The sequence below is a fragment of the Asparagus officinalis genome, chromosome 5, assembly GCF_001876935.1.
Source record: "Asparagus officinalis chromosome 5, Aspof.V1, whole genome shotgun sequence".
Classification (NCBI taxonomy): Eukaryota; Viridiplantae; Streptophyta; class Magnoliopsida; order Asparagales; family Asparagaceae; genus Asparagus; species Asparagus officinalis.
Genome location: NC_033798.1, coordinates 70,363,290 through 70,380,755, shown reverse-complemented (window position 1 = coordinate 70,380,755; position 17,466 = coordinate 70,363,290). Strand labels below are relative to the sequence as shown.

General features: G+C 37.7%; 2 protein-coding genes across 2 annotated transcripts; one reads left to right on the top strand and one right to left on the bottom strand.

The window, feature by feature from the left end:
* Positions 4,011 to 9,039, top strand: LOC109843766 (amino acid transporter ANT1-like). Its single transcript, XM_020412722.1, has 3 exons — positions 4,011 to 4,253; positions 6,697 to 7,356; positions 8,615 to 9,039. Exons 1-3 carry the CDS (start codon positions 4,032 to 4,034, stop codon positions 9,017 to 9,019), a joined length of 1,287 nt encoding a protein of 428 aa, XP_020268311.1. The 5' UTR covers positions 4,011 to 4,031; the 3' UTR covers positions 9,020 to 9,039.
* LOC109843765 (amino acid transporter ANT1) lies at positions 8,409 to 14,550 on the bottom strand. The gene is made up of 4 exons (XM_020412721.1): positions 13,926 to 14,550; positions 10,640 to 11,299; positions 9,279 to 9,925; positions 8,409 to 9,197 (listed from the first exon to the last, which is right to left on the bottom strand). The coding sequence occupies exons 1-3, from the start codon at positions 14,184 to 14,186 to the stop codon at positions 9,524 to 9,526; spliced, it is 1,323 nt and encodes a 440-aa protein (XP_020268310.1). The 5' UTR covers positions 14,187 to 14,550; the 3' UTR covers positions 8,409 to 9,197; positions 9,279 to 9,523.

The following is a 17,466-nucleotide window of genomic DNA, read 5'->3' as shown; positions in this document are numbered from 1 at the left end:
ACATGTCGTCAACATACAACAATAAGATAACAAAGTTATTTTCACCAAACCTCTTGAAATATGCACAAGAGTCTGCATTAAGTCTGTTGTATCCAAGGCTCATGATGAATGAATCAAATCTCTTGTACCAACACCTCGGCGCCTGCTTTAGACCGTACAGAGATTTGTTCAATCTGCAAACCAAGTTCTCTTTTTTTTTCTTCAAAACCTTCTGGTTGGAGCATGTAAATTTCTTCTTCAAGATCTCCATGAAGAAATGCTATTTTCACATCTAGCTGCTCTAGATGTAAGTCAAATATAGCGCTCATAGCCAGGACTATTCGGACTGTTATAAGTCGAACTACAGGAGGAAATATTTTATTAAAATCAATACCTTTTTTCTGAGCTTATCCTTTTACCACCAATCTAGCACGATATCGCTCCACTTGATCATCGTCATTTCGCTTGATCTTGTAGACCTATTTGTTTCCAATGGTCTTTCTTCCTTGTGGCAGTGACACAAGTTCCCAAGTCTTGTTCTTATGGAGAGCTTCAATTTCTTCCTGCATTGCTGCCATCCACAAAGATGCATCTGTGCCATTTATAGCTTCATGAAAAGTTGATGGCTCTCCATCTTCTGTTAGAAGACAGTATGCAACATTACTCTCCGTAATATACTCCGAGTGCCAAGTCGGTGGTCTTCTCTCACGAGTTGACATTCGAATTTCTGGCGCCTCGGATTCGACCGGTTCTTATACATAATGCTCCGGTGTTGCTTCAGAAGAATTCGGATTATCTTCTACCTGAACAGCTACAGTCTCTGAGTCCTTCCTCGAACTGCTTTCTTTCTCTTCACTTTGTAGTTGGTTCTCTACAAAGATAACATCTCTGCCGATGATAACCTTACGGGCAGTAGGATCCCACAGGTGATACCCCTTTACTCCATCAGCATACCCCAAGAATATGCATTTTCTGGATTTTGAATCCAGCTTTGTAATTTCTTGGGCATTGTACATTACGTACACTGGACTTTCAAATATATGGAGGTTAGAATTATCAGCTGGCTTGTCAGTCCACATCTCCATTGGCGTCTTCAATTGTATTGCAGTTGATGGAGATCGATTCACCACATAACAGGCGGTTTTTACTGCTTCCGCCCAAAAGACTTTTTCCAGATTTGCAGTTGCCAACATAGCTCTTGTTCTTTCTAACAGAGTTCTGTTCATCCACTCCGCCACTCTATTTTGTTGTGGAGTATAAGCCGTACTGAATTATCTTTTGATGCCTTCTTGCTTGCAGAATGTTAGAAATTCACCATCTGTGTATTCTCCTCCATTATCTGACCTTAAGCACTTGATCTTCTTCTCAGATTCAAGCTCGACCCGTGCTTTGTAGACTTTAAAGACTAAGAACACATCCGCCTTCTTCTTGATAGGATACACCCAACATCTTCTGGAGTAATCATCAATAAAGGATACAAAGTACTTGCTCATCCTAAGGATGTAACTGGTGCTTGCCATACATCAGAATGAACCAGTTCCAGAATAGACTTGCTTCTAGAACTCGATGTGTTGAACTTTAGCCGATGCTGCTTACTAGTAACACAATGCTCGCAGAATTAGCCGATGCTGCTTACTAGTAACACAATGCTCGCAGAATGGAAGAGCTACCGAATTAAGTCCAGGAAGTAGTTTCTGATCGGAGAGAATCTTCAAGCCTCGTTCTGACATGTGGCCTAGTTTGCGATGCCACATCATGGTTTGTTCTTCTCCACGGCTGGTTAATGCCACACATGAATCATCTTCCTGCATGGTTTCTCCCTTGAGCATGTACAGATTTGCAGCTATCTTTTCTCCTTTTATCACCACAAGCGCCCCTCTAACAATCTTCATGATCCCATTTTTGATATGAGTCTTGCACCCGAGCTCATCTAATTGTCCCAAAGACAATAGATTCTTTTTCAAGCCCTTCACATGTCGCACATCTTGAATAGTGCGTATTGTACCATCAAACATTTTGACTTTGATAGTGCCAATACCAGAAATCTCCAATGCATGATCATTCCTCATGAATACAGATCCTCCTGAGATAGGTTCATATTTGTGAAACCATTCTCTCCAAAAGGTCATGTGCCAGGAGGCTGCTGAATCTAGAAGCCAGACATCAGCAAACATCTTTCTGCCTTCATCAACAGTGGTTGCTCCACTGAATAGAATTTCACCATCGTCTGATGTGCTGACAACGCATCCTTGAGATGTTGATGGCTCTGAAGACTTTTTCTCTCCACTCTTCTTATTGTGCCAACACTCCGATTTGACGTGCCCTCTTTTGCCACAGTTGTATCATTTGACATTCTTCTTACTTTTTGATTTGGATCTACCATGCGTATGACTCTCACTGGAGCCATGTTCCGTTGACCTTCCTCTCATCACCGTTAAAGCCTCCGCTTGTTGAGAACTTGCCTGCCTGTCTTCCTTGTTCTTGCGCCGATTTTCTTCCTCCAGAACAGCGGCTGCAACATCATCGAAGACTAAATAGTCCGTAAGGACGTTGTTTGTCAGGTTGATGATGAGTTGATCATATGAGTCAGGTAGACTCTGAAGTAGAAGTTCTGCACGTTCATTCGCACCAACTGTATACCCCAACGTTGTGAGTTGGGAGAACAATGTGTTTGGAGTATTGATGTGGTCGGTCATCAATGTAGATTCCGCCATCCTCAGAGTGTAAAGTCTCCTTTTTAAGAAAATTTTGTTGTGCATGTATTTCGCCTCATATAGCTTTGTTAGAGTATCCCAGATCTCCTTTGCTATCTTCTTCTCCTCTATGCTTGACAACACCCCGTCTGCTAATGCCAGATGGTGATTTGCAATAGCATTTTCGTCCATCTCGTTCCACTTTTTATCATCCGTGATGTCGTCTGGCCTTGTACCGATGGCCGTCAAATAATTATTTTTTCTCAAGATAGCCTTTATCTTCAACTTCCACAAAGAGAAATTACTCCCGTCGAATTTCTCGATCTTGAACTTCACCGCCATTGCTTCTACCACGAATAGTAACTTCTTACTATTTTACGTAAATAGTAACTGTATTAATGAACAGTAATCATATGCGTGAATAATATCGTACTTGTGAATAGTTTCGTATTTATGAACAGTACCGTATTCGTGAATAGTACCCGTCACCTTCAAAGGGTAAATGATAACCTAACTTATTTTCTGATGTGGAGGATCCACCTTTTGGTGGCAGCCACAGAGCATACGATAAGTAGATATATACAAGTACTCTAAGTTGGCTCTGATACCACTTGTTGGGACAAATCCGAGGCCCAATAGAGCAGGATCGCAGCAATATTAAAACGAAAGTAGAGATAAAAAGTTGGACACACAGATTTACGTGGTTCGGCACTTGATTACCTATGTCCACGGGCAAGGATAGAAGAATTCACTATGAGGAGAAAACTCTGGAGTTACAAACTCTTTCTCTTTACAAGGAGAAACTCTCTCTATTTTTTTTCTCTCTAACTCTTCTATATAAGAAGTTGTTTCTGAGATGAGATTTACTTAAGGATTTGTAGCCCTATTTATAGTTTTTAGAAAAACACTATGCATAATAAAATATTAATATTTTACTGTAGCTGTGGGGCCCGCTCTTTTGTTTTCTTCTCAAATTTTCAACAAAAGCTGCAGGAGATGAAAAACATGGGCGGCTTGGGCTTGCTGACAATTTCTATATGTCTATTTTGTATCATTACATATTTTCTTATTTTAATTTTAATCAGTACTTAATTTTGATGGATATGAATATGAGTTTTCTTACCAAGATATATGTCTTTGTATGCGTATATCCGTAGGATAAGGGTGTATACGGATATAATAAATATTCATATCCAATCCATATCCGATCCTCTGCAGCCCTAGCCTCATACATGCATGTGGCACGTTCAATTGATTTGTTTGGCTGGAACCCGTAAATACCCTGATCACCTGATACCTAAAAAGCATTCATGAGCTTTTCTGAAAAATAAAAAAAAAGGTTCTCCCAGATAGATAGAGATGGATTATAGAGAAAGAGAAGGGAGAGGTAGCCCATTGCTTGAAGAATCAAGACCAAATAGAAAAGCAACGCCAGCACAAACCCTAGGCAACGTTCTTGTGTCCGTGCTCGGCACGGGCGCTTTGGGCCTTCCTTATGCTTTTAGGGTTGCAGGTTGGTTATCTGGTTCTCTCGCCCTCGTCGTTGCTGCCATTGCCATGTATTACTCCATGCTTCTCCTTGTGAGTCCCCCTCTTTCTCTCTCGTAAAACAAATTTTGCATGTTGGTTGTTATTTGTTAACTTGATATCATCATATCAACCATTTCACATTAGTGAATTTTTATTTTTTCTGTTTTGAGAAAGGTTGATGTCTGAAAGTAAAGAATAATTTATTTACAAAAATGAGAAGAGACAAAAAAATACAAGAAATTTTCATTGTGCCGTCTGCATCTATGCAGTAGCAGATGATTGAGCGACAACTCCGCTAAAAATGAAGGCCTCTTGATATCTTCCTATATTTGCCTCTTTGAGTTCAAAATATGTTCATTGTGATTGGTCCAAATGAGTCAACAAATTTCAATATTAATGTACAATCCAATTCGTGTTCTGCTAATGGAGAATTGAATTAGTGAGAAATCTTCTTTTTTTTGTCAATGAAAAAATATTTTTATTCATTACCAAATATGAAATTGAATTACATCTCTTAATTTTCAAACAGAGCATGTCATGGCTCCGATTACTCAAGGCAATCTCTCAATGTATTCCTTTACATGAATTGAGATTTTCTCATTCAGAAGTTTAGAGTGTATGATGAACTTCAGTGCACGGAAGAGAGTATCAGGGTCTCGTGCACGTCTCTGAAAAAGCCTAAGATTCCTTTCCTGACATAGCATATAAACCGACGCTGATAATGCCATCCTTTTAAGCTTTGCTTTGAAACCAGTCCCTCTCAAGCTCATACTAAACAAGGATGAAAGATGATACCAGCTGCACGATTTCCAATTGAAGCCAACCCAGTCCATTACTTTGTTCCAAACTGCCGCTGAGTATTGACAATCAAAAAATAAGTGATTGTAGGTTTCTCTTTGGTTGGTATCACTGATTTGAATTAACGATCCTCATTCTGCACAATCTGCCTTGAGTTAACAACCTTGAGATGGAAGCCAACCACAAGATGAAGGAGTGTTTAGGGTAGTGCCAACCACCCCAGATAGTTCCTGATATTGCTGTTGAAGGAACCTGCTGATTTAACCTCTTGTACATTGCAGAAATGCTGAATTTATCACCAGTACAGCAACTATTGATGACAGAAAGAAGATTATCAATATTGCGAAGCTTCACTGCTAACAAGTCCCTAACTTTTAGAATTTGTTTCCACATACAAGAGTCACTTTCTCTGTTTTGCACTTGCCAAATATTGTTCTGTCTCAAGTAGTTTCTATGTATCCATTTAATCAATAGTATGTCCTTCTTATGATGTATCATCCAAAGTAGTTTAGCAGCAGAATCATAATTCTAGTGTCTTGATGGAGAGGAACTTGTGGGAAACTATTTTGTTTTGAGGTAAACTTGTTATGAACCGTAATAGGATTTATACATGAAACTTAAAATTGTCGTTCTGTTTTATCAGAACTTCTGAGTTATGATGACGTTTGGGACTACGATTTTATGTTCTAAAAAAACATCTTGTTTGTCTATTATGAAGTTTAACCTCGATAAAGGAGTAGCCCTCCAAATGCTTACACACTAAGTAAAACATTGTGAAACGGGAGGCTATAAACTTAGTATTGATATTGATTTGGGAATAGTTTAAGGCTATATATAACATTACTTATCCTAAAGCACACATTAGTATGGGCATTATTCGGTGAAAGAGAGATACAGGTTTTCTCTCATTCCATGTCTTAGAATTTGACTGGTACAGTGCCAACTTCTTATCTTTCCCTTCTTATACTCTATAGTAAACCCTTTCTAAATGAAAAGCAATGTTTAACTCTAAGGAATTATTAAATATCTTAGATGTTTTTGCTATGACTTATTGTGTTATACATATTGAACTTCATTAAAACTGTAATTTTCAGAGTGCATTCTTCTGAAAAGTCAAAAGGGTCTCATAAGAAATACGAGGATGCATATCATTTTGTATATATAAGAAAAATTATGAACTTACCTCTTCCTTTCTTCGCTATGTTGAACCTTCATCCGTGTACTGTTTTCCTCTATGCCTATGTGCATGAAAACTTGATAGGCAATTATTTTTTTGCAAATAATAATAATAATAATAATAATAATAATAAAAGAAGAAGAAAAAAGAGTGGATTGACAAACTCATTGTTCAACAGGTAATATCATGCATATAGACATAAAAAAGGGGTTAACAGCGGATAGACGCCCCCTTTCTATTGCCAAATTGAACTTACTATCCTTGTAGTTCTATTGTTGTAGATAGACCCCCTCCGTGAAAATCAATTGTTGTAGACTCTTGAGAAGTGGTAAAAAAAAAATCACTCTGGGAGTCTTTCTACAACAAAAGAACCGTAGGGGTAGTAAGTTCAATTTGGGAATAGTACAGGGGCTCTATCCGCAAGAACAGTAAAAAAATGAAACCAAGAAAACTTGCATAAGAGTCTAGATACAGTTCATTACAGAAACTAAACTTATTACATTTTGGTTTCTTGTACAGGTACAATGTAGAAAAAAGATAGAAGAGGATGCACAAGATGACATGCCACAATCGCAAACCTACGGAGATGTAGGAGCTAAGGCCTTTGGATTAACTGGTCGCTTTATCACTGAATTTCTTATCCTTGTATCCTACATCGGAAGCTCTGTCGCATACTTTCTCTTTGTGGGCCAAAATCTCTCCTCAGCACTCAACTCCTTCACTACTACACATTATTACCCCCCTTCGTCCTTCATATTTTTCTTCATCCTCCCTTTACAAATCGCTCTCTCCTTCATCCGCTCCATCTCCCTTCTTTCTCCTTTTAGCGCCTTTGCTACTCTTTGCAATGTATTTGCCATGTTTATCGTGATGAAGGAAGACGCGGAAAGGCTTGTGGACAAAGGATTTGATTCTAGGATAGCTTTTAAAGGATTGGGGGCTATACCTTTTGTTTTGGGAGTTGCAGTTTATAGTTTGGATGGCTCTGGAATGACTCTACCACTTGAGGCTTCGATGTCTAAGAGGAGGAAGTTTCCAACGGTTCTGTTGCAGGCATTTGTTGTGGTTGTGCTTCTGAGTATATGCTTTGGGGTTTCTGGTTATATGGCTTATGGTGAAGAGACAGAAGAGATAATTACCCTGAATCTTCCTAATAATTGGTCTGCATTGAGTGTTAAGGTAAAAAGATTCACACTTTTGCTAAGTGTGTTTATTAAGTTATCACATGTCTATGTGCATGTCCATCTTGTTTGTGTCAATTCTGTTCGTTATGTACTAGAAATCCCGTTTATACATGAGCACGGTAACAACAATTGTTATCTAACCTTATCACACATAGCCCTTCTTAAATTTAGTTCCTCTAACCATTAGACCAAAGCTCTGAAGTTATGGTGAGGATCAATAATTATAGTTTTATATTAATTCTAACATGTCCCCACAGGTCGAGCGTCATTTTTTATGGATTGAAACCTGGACTCACGTAGCGGTGTCAATTTTTAGAAAATCCGCATTTAATTCGTGGCCGGTGGGATTTGTAGCGGTGTCAATTTTTAGAAAATCCGCATTTAATTCGTGGCCGGTGGGATTTGAACCTGGGTTGCTCTGATACCATCTTCGCATTTAATTCGTGGCCGGTGGGATTTGAACCTGGGTTGCTCTGATACCATCTTAAATTTAGTTCATCAAACCATTACACAAAAACTCCAAAGTTATGGTGATGATCAATGATTATAGTTTTATATTAATTCTAACAACCCACTATGGAGCTAGAGCGCACCAACGGGGGAGAAAATTTATCAATAACGTAGGAATCATCTTTGTAATTATTTTATTATTTTTTCTCATAATGTTTTTATATGTTTACTCTGCCAGATGATTCTTTGTAAAATTTTCCTTCGTTGTCAATTTCTCGATCTTCTTGCTCCATTTTTTACTGGCCTCTTTTAGTTGTGTCTCAACTAAAACCAACTATCTAGTGTTCTAATTCACATCAACTCAATTGCAGCACCGTGTGTACACAATTCTTAAGAAAATCAGTAACTTTAAAGAGCGATACAATTACATTGTGTGAACGATAAGGAGTCGCTGTTTTGCCAACATTCAGGAATTTTCTTTTTTCTTTTTTTTAGGCCGTGTTCAGGTACTAGTTATTCTGTGAAACCTCATATGTTCCTGAATGACAATCCTAAATGATATCTTATTGATGATATCCTTATTACTAACAAAATCCATATAAATGATAGCGACGCTATTGATTGTGACGTTGATATAAAGCTGCTAACAATGTGTATGAAGCTGAAATAGAACAATTTAAACCAGCCTTCCAATTCGATTTGGCAAAAGCAGTATCCCCTCGCATAATATTTGACTTGAACGTTCATGAACTCATCTCTGCAACATTATTTGCTAATATTTTGCCCTCCTTTTCACTAAGCAGTTGTGCCTCTGTGTTTCTATCGCATTCGTCTTCCCGATGTCTGTTCATCCCATCCACGAGATCACAGAGAGGAAGCTCATTTCAAGCCCATGGTCTCAAAAGATCTGTGGAAATTCACAGGCCAAAGGTTGGTTGCTCTCTCAGATTTCTCGCATTCTCGTGGTCGTGGCCTTAGCCATTTTGGCTACCTCGGCCTCAGGCTTCGCTCAACTGATGTCACTTACAGGAGGCACCGTCTGTTCTCTGCTTTCTTTTGTTCTTCCTGCGTCATTTCATCTAAAGCTTATGAGTTCTTCCCTCAAATTCTGGCAGAAGATGATTGATTACTTCTTACTCTTTGTGGGGTTTGCGTTTGCTTTCTATAGTACTTATCGCGCTATTTTTGGCTGTGCCGTTGGTTCATAATTGTGATCTTCCTGTATGGAATTTTCCCCTGAAGTAAAATTGATAGACAGGCTTTTGAATCTCTGTGTATATTTATTTGCAAGGAAAAGTTTGCAACATTCTCGTCGAAACCATGATAGTTTGGTCACCAATACCTCCATTTTCTATATTTTACCCGTTCGGGTAGTCTCAAGGGTTTCTGTTTCACCAAGAAAAATGGCACAAAGTGAGAATCGTTAGATTAATTTCAAATGTCGCCTGCCTCAGTTTTGATGTATACCTGCAAAAAAACTCGAGTGAACTCGTAAGTGTTATGAAAAATGCTTAGAAGAAGTCAGGAATGCACTTTGCAACGATATTGCTACAGCGATCTCCATTAAGAACTTACATTGTCTTACCGCTTTGTACAGTCATGGTACAACAAAACTTTATTTGGGTTATGACTCAAACATCCATACTTTTGCTTTACTCAAGCCAAAGAAACTCTCAACCTGCATCTATTTAAAACAAAACCAAATCAAGTCATCACCGCCTGGAATGCTTTGAGATTGCGTCGTACGTGCCATGACCGGCAAAAACCACTCCAACAACAAGTATGCAAAAATCCAACAGTCTCTGCCAGTACTTGAGATGAGAGCCCATGAGAGTGAGATGAAATGTTGCCGGCATCACGAAAGAGAGCAAAGCACAAACAGTGCTCCCTACAAGAGAGATGAAATCTCCAAATCCCGGTATCAAAGAAGCCAGTATTGCCATAATGACCACCATTAAGATGCGGACCCCATGCAAGCCGAATTCCTCGGCTCCTCTTGCCTTGTGGCATAGCCTTTGAAACCACCCGCTTGACTTCAGCTTCCCTTCTGTGATATCATGAATAGGATGCATCATAATTGGAAATGTGAATGCAAGACCAATACATAATCCAACCTGTCAGGTATTAGCAAAATGAGATTATAGAAACAGCAGCCAATCAAGCTCTCAACATCATCCAAGATCTAGTTAGATATGACACTAAATGACGTTCATGGCTATGAAGCGAAAGAAAAATGTTTGACATCTTTGATGCTTTCGAGAATAGGGCCACCATCGGGAGCCTGCTGGAATGAAGATATTCATAACTAATAGTTTGAGTTCAAATGCCCAGCCTTTCATGAAGCCATCTTTTCTCCACACCGAAAGCCTCAAACACGATTTTACCTTGTGCTATGCTTTCGACACACATCAATATTGCCTCATGCATGCTTAAATAATCGGAATGGCACAGCCTTTTTATCACTAATCTTACGATGAGAATACTGCTCATTTTAATCTATATAGAAACAGTCTGAGCAAAGTGTCCAGTGTTATTTGACATATAGGTTTATGATTCTCACAAAGGAGCAAATGAGCAAGGGAATGTAATCAGAATATAATGGTACACTCTAGTACTACTAACATACATTAATAGTGTTTCAAAACAATCCAATACAATACAATGCAAAAGGAAAGTAAAAAAGAAAAGAACAAAAAAAATCCATTAGCGATTTATTTTAGAAACATACATAAAGTAATTTTAAGTTAATTGTTTACCAGTGGATCTCTAACACATCAAAATCTTATTAATTATGAATACTTTTTTTTTTCTCTTCTACTTCACTTTACCTTAACTACGATAGCGGACCAATTGTTGGGGAGGTTGAGCGTTATAATATCCTTGGTCTCATCACCATACGCCAAATAACCAAAAATTCCAAACAAAACATAAGCAGAAGTTATCCCAAGAAATGCCCATGAAAGCACTCGGCGAAACTTCCCCTTCTCAGCCATTGATGCCTCCAATGCCAGGGTCATGCTAAAGCCCTCAAAGCAAAAAACTGCCACTCCAGCAGCAAAAGGCAAACCCAAAGCGCCGTTAAAGGCTCTCCTTGTCTCTGTAAAACTCTTAAATAGTTGAAAATCCTCTTTGATGACAATAGCCATGGCAAGGATGTTGCAGGCATCGGCAAAGGCGCTGAATGGAGCGAGAGAAGATAAGGAACGGATAAAAGAGAGGACAATTTCAAGAGGAAGGAGAACTAAGAAAATGAAAATTGAGGGAGAGATTGAAAAGTGGTTTGTTCCAGTTGAAGAGAAGGTAGAAGAGAGATTTTGGCCGATAAATATTAGATAAGCTATGGCACCACCAGCTTGTGAGACGAGGATGAGGATTTCAGTAAGATAGCGGCCTGCTTTTCCAAAGGCTTTTGCGCCCAGATCTCCATAAGTTGTGATGCAAATGGACCCTTCTTTGTCTTCATCTTCTAACTTATCCCTACATTGTACCTATTCATCACAAGAAAATAAATCATTAATTCTACAACCTTTGCAGTTTTCCAAAGTTTTAAATTTGAATTGATGGTCTCCTCAGCTAATGGAGATTAGAAATCCAATTCTTTGCCATCCTCAATGCTATATCGAGAAATGCATTATCAATGACTTCAGTTCGCAAGATAAAATTCTTAGAAGTTTTAGGAGCATATGAATTCAATTTCTTCAATTAAGACGAGGGAGACATATATTCTTTTGATGTACCTGTCTGGTTAATCCATAGAGAACTCGCTCCTCATGACAAGCTCATTCTTTGTTATCAGGTTAGCAAAATTTAGAGGAAAATACAAATCAAGAAGAAAGAAAAGAAAACATGGAATTTTGACCAAGAGTATGGTTAGTATCCTTACAAAAACTCAAAAAAAAAAAAGTATGAAACTTGTTCTAAGATGTACATCTTATATTTCTATTACTAACACAACTAGACCAGAATGCAGTGGCCAGCATATTGTATGGAGGAATTCAACTAGTTTTTCACGAACTGGAAAACATTTGTTTTTCCTACAAACAGAAGGAAGAAATCAGCAACTTGCTACAAAATGAATTGATAGTTAAGACATCTAAAAAAATTTAAAGATGGTAACTTTGGAACTTATAGTTTGTGCAAACAGTAGGGGTGCACACGGTTCGGTTACGGCTCGAATATGATACACCCCATATGTATCTGCTTACGAGCCTTGGATATGGATACGGACATGCCTTCAGTAAAAAAAAAAATCATAACCATATCTGCAAAAATCGCAGATACTGATATGCGTGTAAATATATAAGCGGATATGCGGATTTGAGAACTAGATCAAATTAAAAAATATAGTTCATATGATACAAGAGATTTCATTAATATGGTCATTATATCTAAAAAACTAAGACTAGATCTCTTGATTACTAGAATCAGCCTCAAATCCATTAATCTAAGGATTAAAATTATTGCAAATTATATGATCAACATATATTCAGATATTTCAAACACAGATACATATATTTCAGTACCATTATCATATCCTATCGATTATAGCAACCATATCCACATCATGACGGATATAGATATTTTCTTGGGTACGAATATTTTTGTGCACCTTGTAAAACGCAATTTTCGACATGTTGTTCAAACTCTTTTTATTTCACAGGATTTTGTTAACTGATTATGTTAATTCAGTTTTAATAGCACATATATTATATAGAATATTATCTTATGGCGTTTCCACTATCTTTATCCTCGGTCTTTAAGATTTTGCATCTCCTAGTATATGTTACTGTCAATGTTGTGCATCATGGCCCCCTGATAGTATCCACTCAACTAGCTGTCGTTTGATCTTTCTCAATACATCAAACCACCAGCTACGGACACAAACTGCTGATAAACTTTGTTGCTGCATAAACAACAGGCACCAACAACAACAACAGAAAGACTTTGTATCAAATTTTCCGGGTGGGCTACATTTATCATATTCTTCCACTCAGTTCTGCTTAGGGATATCTCCTCCGTTAAGTTAACAATTATCATATCCTTCTCAATTGTTTCCACTCAAAGTTTTGTTAGGCTTATCTTAATCCTTGTGTCAACCATCATCCCTAAAAATCAAAGAGAGTATTTAAGGTGTGTGATTTCCGTTGAAGAGGTCAAACTGCAATGCATGACACAACCAACATTATTAGAGGAACTTTCACCCTAAAGTCTGACAGATCTCATACAACTCCATCTTCTCCTTAATTAAAAAAAAAATCAAAATATTAAAATTAAAATAAAACATATTCAATTAGCAACATACTATAAGGGACCTAAATCCCTTATAAATCCAAATCTCTTAGAAGCCCACGTCAAGTCACTCATATAACTGATGCGGGACTAAACGAACTCTAACATACCACCATGCTTACCGATGTGGGACTAAATGAACTCTAACATACCACCATGCTTCCGGTCACGGGCGCTCACGTGGGTTGGCTACGCACTAGTCTAGTCCGAGTCAAACAATGCAATCTTGGTGTCACCCATTTGGCTTTGCACTAAACTAGTCTTGGGCAAACACTACAATACCGGCATCACCACCCGTGCCGCCCAATTTCAACCAAAAGGTGGGGTGGGGTCAGCTTGATACCACTTGTAAGGGATCCAAGAGAACTTACCCCTAAAAGCTAGCTCTAAAAGCTAGCTTATAGCGGGAGGGAACCCAAATCCCTTATAAACCAACATCAAGTCGCTCATACGACTGGTGATGTGGGACTAAGTGGACTCTACCCCATACATTGTCATACAAATTAGAAGGTTTAGGCTTTTGCGCAGCAAGAGATCTTGAAATTCTGGTTCCCATAAAAAAGATTAGACATCATGTTAATTCACCAAATTGAAAAACCCTGGCACACGTTAGGGTCCACTCAGTCCTGCATTGACTAAAACGCAGAGTCAATTGGGGGTTTATAAAAGTGCTTGAATTCGTCTATAACGTCTACGAGCTGTTCGACAAATTGCCCAAAAGAACGATTAAATCAGATGGAAGGGCACTCATATCAAGATCACTACTCGTAGGATAAAAGAATCAGGGTGGTGGTAAGCAAGTAAATGAGGGGAAGCGCCAATTACGAGCAGGAGCATGCAATAGCAGGTGGAGACCCCAGCAAGAGCAACCCCGAGCGAGCCCGCGGCCCAACCAGCGACCCGAAATGCGTAGGGGAGGCCCAGAACTCCAGTGCCAATTATGGAGACCACGATGTTGCCCAGAGTCTGGGCCCACGTGGACCGGCCTTTTCCAGGCTCATCATCTCTTCTTCCTTGGGCCTGCTGGGGTGATGAACCCAGTAAGGGAGCCGTCGACAATGAACCGGATTCTTCTTTGTTTTCCATGCTAATTGCTAGTGAAGGTCACGCTTTCGTTGTTGCGTAGGAAAAATGGAGAGTCGAGGGAGAACGAGAAGACGAGATGATGATTGCAATTCAGCTCGACCCTCAGATTTCCGAGTCACGTGCTGGCTCGACCTTTGTCGTCTTGCTACTACTTGTAGTCATGATGATCCGATCGAAGGTCTGAGTCATGTGTGGGGTCGGCGGCCTTCGTCTCGTAGCCATGACTCGTGTCGTAGGCTCTGGTCTTATCTAGAATGCTCTTTAATTACGCATCTCTGTTTAATTTTTTTTTTATTTTTATTTTGTTTTTCGTGTAAATTGATTATCGATGGATCCTCTTGTCCGTGTATTAGCTACTCGTACTTAGTATTAGTTTCAGCTCGTTTTGGTAAATTACCTTGCCGTTAACCTCCTTTCTTCCATGGACAGTAACAAGCTGACTCACAAACGATATGGCTAAAAGATAGTGCTCAGAGATAAAATTTTGTAGAGAGAATAATTGCATTTGATAGTTGTATTGTTTGGTACGTTGTGGGTATATATTTACTAGTTGAGATGCACGTGTAATGCACGTGGTTAAATATCATGATTACTTAAATTGATAAAAAAATAAAATAAAGTTTTTTGTGGGATTGATCGTTAACTCAATAATCTCTCTCCCAAATAAAAAATTATAATTGTTTCCTTCAACTCAGACCGTGGTCACGTAATCTACTATTTGTGAGTTATAAATACATTAATCTAGTACAACATCTTTGTTTTTTAGTATCTTAAAGTCTTTAGAAGATGGGTGATCATTCAATTCGTAAAGAAATTTTACATATGAATTTACTTGTAATATGTCCATTAAACTTTTAGTTGTGGTTTGACTCATATTCACATTAACTTGTAGTTATAGTTTTGCTCATATTTACAATTGTTAGACCCTAAAGGGGGGTGATTAGGGTCTTGTGTTAATCTAATCCGATTTTATACCAATTAAACTTATTAATAAATTATTTTTGCAAGATAGATATATAATATGTTATGAGCAAGAATATGCAATATGAACAAAAAAGAGATATATCCTATATGGTGAAATATATGCAAAGATATATAAACAACACAAGGGGAAATAATCTAAATTAAAGATACAATTGTGATAGAGCAATATAAACAATGTAAACACACAATATGATCACGGAGTTCGGACCTTCCGTCCTACGTCTTCGCTCCCCACTCTCTAGGAGAAATCCACTATCACAATAAGGTTTTCTACGCTCACCCGAATAACGTTTACACCACACAATATCAGTTTTCAACGCTCACCAATCAACGTTTACAATCTCACGGAGTTCGGTCCCCACGACCTACGTCTCCGCTCCTCACCTCGAGGAGATCTCCACTATCACAACCGGGTTTTCTACGTTCACCTGAATAACGTTTACACCTCACACTCGGTTTTCTAGCTAACAGAAAACTTTACATTCTCACAATGTAACAAATTTGTTTTCTGTAATAGATGAGAACTCAATGTAGGCTCACACTCAATGTCACAATCCCACAACCCAAATTATACTATGAATGTAAATACAATAAGCTTAATGGTTGTGTGTGAACAAATAGATAAATCAAAACAAGTCTAAACTCAATTTAATCTAGCAAAATAAATATGACAAACTAAGCATAAACAAGCTAGATAAAGAGTTTAAGAAAACTTCTCTAAAACAAGAGTGGAGGGATGTAGATTGAAGTCCAAACAAGATTGATGATCTCCTCAAACTCTTGTGAAATTCTCTTCACAAACAAACTCTTAAACACTCTTTTAAATATACACAAAACAAGCTTAAACCATTGTTAAACTCTTTTAAAACATTCTCTTAGAAGCTTATGAAGGATGAGAGCAATGGGGTATATATAGCCACCCAAAACCTCAGCCAAAAACACCAAGAAAATGACCACAAAGCCTATAGAGAAATAGCTGGAAACTAGCCGTTAGAAGCTTAAAGACAGTTCGGCGGGCGACCGTGGAAAAACGCGCGGTCGACCACAAGCAGGTCAGAAACAGATTATGGGCTCGGGACATCAGCCGATCGACCGTGGCGGTCAACCACAAAACCCTCTGGACTTCCGAGCCAAGAAAACACAACCTGGGTCTCTGGACTCAAGGCGGTCGACTGCAAACTGATACTAGAAATTGAAAGGTTTGAAACAGTTTTCTGATTTTAAAATCCCGTTTAAAAATATCAAGCAAATTCCAAAAATTGTAAAACTTTGGAAAATGATTGTAGTCATGATAATGAACATGTTACAAAAACTAGTTTTTAAAAAGGACCTCCCAAATAAAAAATATCATTATTTTATAAAATAGTCCAAAACATAAAAATGTAAACACATGAGTTTTGACATTTTAGCTTAACCATGTTTTGAAATATTACACAATGATTTTGTAGAATTAATAAAAGATGTATATAATTATTGTTAAGTCCAAAAACTAAGAATACAATATTTTTACAAAATTACATATTTTACAAACTTTTCAAAAACAATATATATGATTTCATTGAACTAAACAAAATTGATATTGATGAAATCATAAATATGCATATAAGTATGAAACAAGAAGTGTATTTTTAATTGTATTCAATTTTTTCATATTAAAACTTGAAAACTATCAAACCAAAACATATATGTATATATATAACTATACATATATAAAACCAATAAAATGTGTGTGTATATATAATTGAGCTTAAAGTACTTAACACACATAATATAAACTCCTAAACTAGATTACCCAAGCTATAGGTCTTCAATAAGCTCTTCTTGGTAAACTTACGGATGAAGCTTGAACTTGGATCTTCAACTTGAATTGCATAGGTTTCAATCACTATTCTGCCAACCTCCATTAGATATCATCGTTGAAGCTTAATTCCATCCATCCTCCAACTCGTTGTTTGTCTACAATAAATAAAAATACACAAACACTAGACAAACAACATTAGTGATAAATTATTTGTTAAACATCATCAAAACAAGGAGGCCAACAATCTTCCCCTTTTTGATGATGACAAATAATTTACAAAAATGATATATACATGAAAGAAAATATGTAAATTAGAATTATCATGCATATAACAAAAACAAGATATAATCATAATATTTCTCCCCCTTTGACAACATTAAAAAGGGGAAAACAAAAGAATGAAGAGAGCGAAAGTTCCCCCTATCAATATGCATGGCTGAGTATAAAAACAATAATAGAAAAGGAAAGACTCCCCCTATCAAAATGCCTTATGGA

What these genes read in the sequence shown, in the direction of transcription:
- LOC109843766 (XM_020412722.1), top strand. Translation starts at nt 4,032, where the DNA reads ATGGATTATAGAGAAAGAGAAGGGAGAGGTAGCCCATTGCTTGAAGAA. An exon ending in ATTACTCCATGCTTCTCCTT is followed by an intron (nt 4,254 to 6,696) that starts GTGAGTCCCCCT and finishes TTTCTTGTACAG; the next exon opens with GTACAATGTAGAAAAAAGAT. An exon ending in GGTCTGCATTGAGTGTTAAG is followed by an intron (nt 7,357 to 8,614) that starts GTAAAAAGATTC and finishes TTCACTAAGCAG; the next exon opens with TTGTGCCTCTGTGTTTCTAT.
- LOC109843765 (XM_020412721.1), bottom strand. Translation starts at nt 14,186, where the DNA reads ATGGAAAACAAAGAAGAATCCGGTTCATTGTCGACGGCTCCCTTACTG. An exon ending in GCTATTGCATGCTCCTGCTC is followed by an intron (nt 11,300 to 13,925) that starts GTAATTGGCGCT and finishes TGTGATGAATAG; the next exon opens with GTACAATGTAGGGATAAGTT. An exon ending in GGTCCGCTATCGTAGTTAAG is followed by an intron (nt 9,926 to 10,639) that starts GTAAAGTGAAGT and finishes AATACCTGACAG; the next exon opens with GTTGGATTATGTATTGGTCT.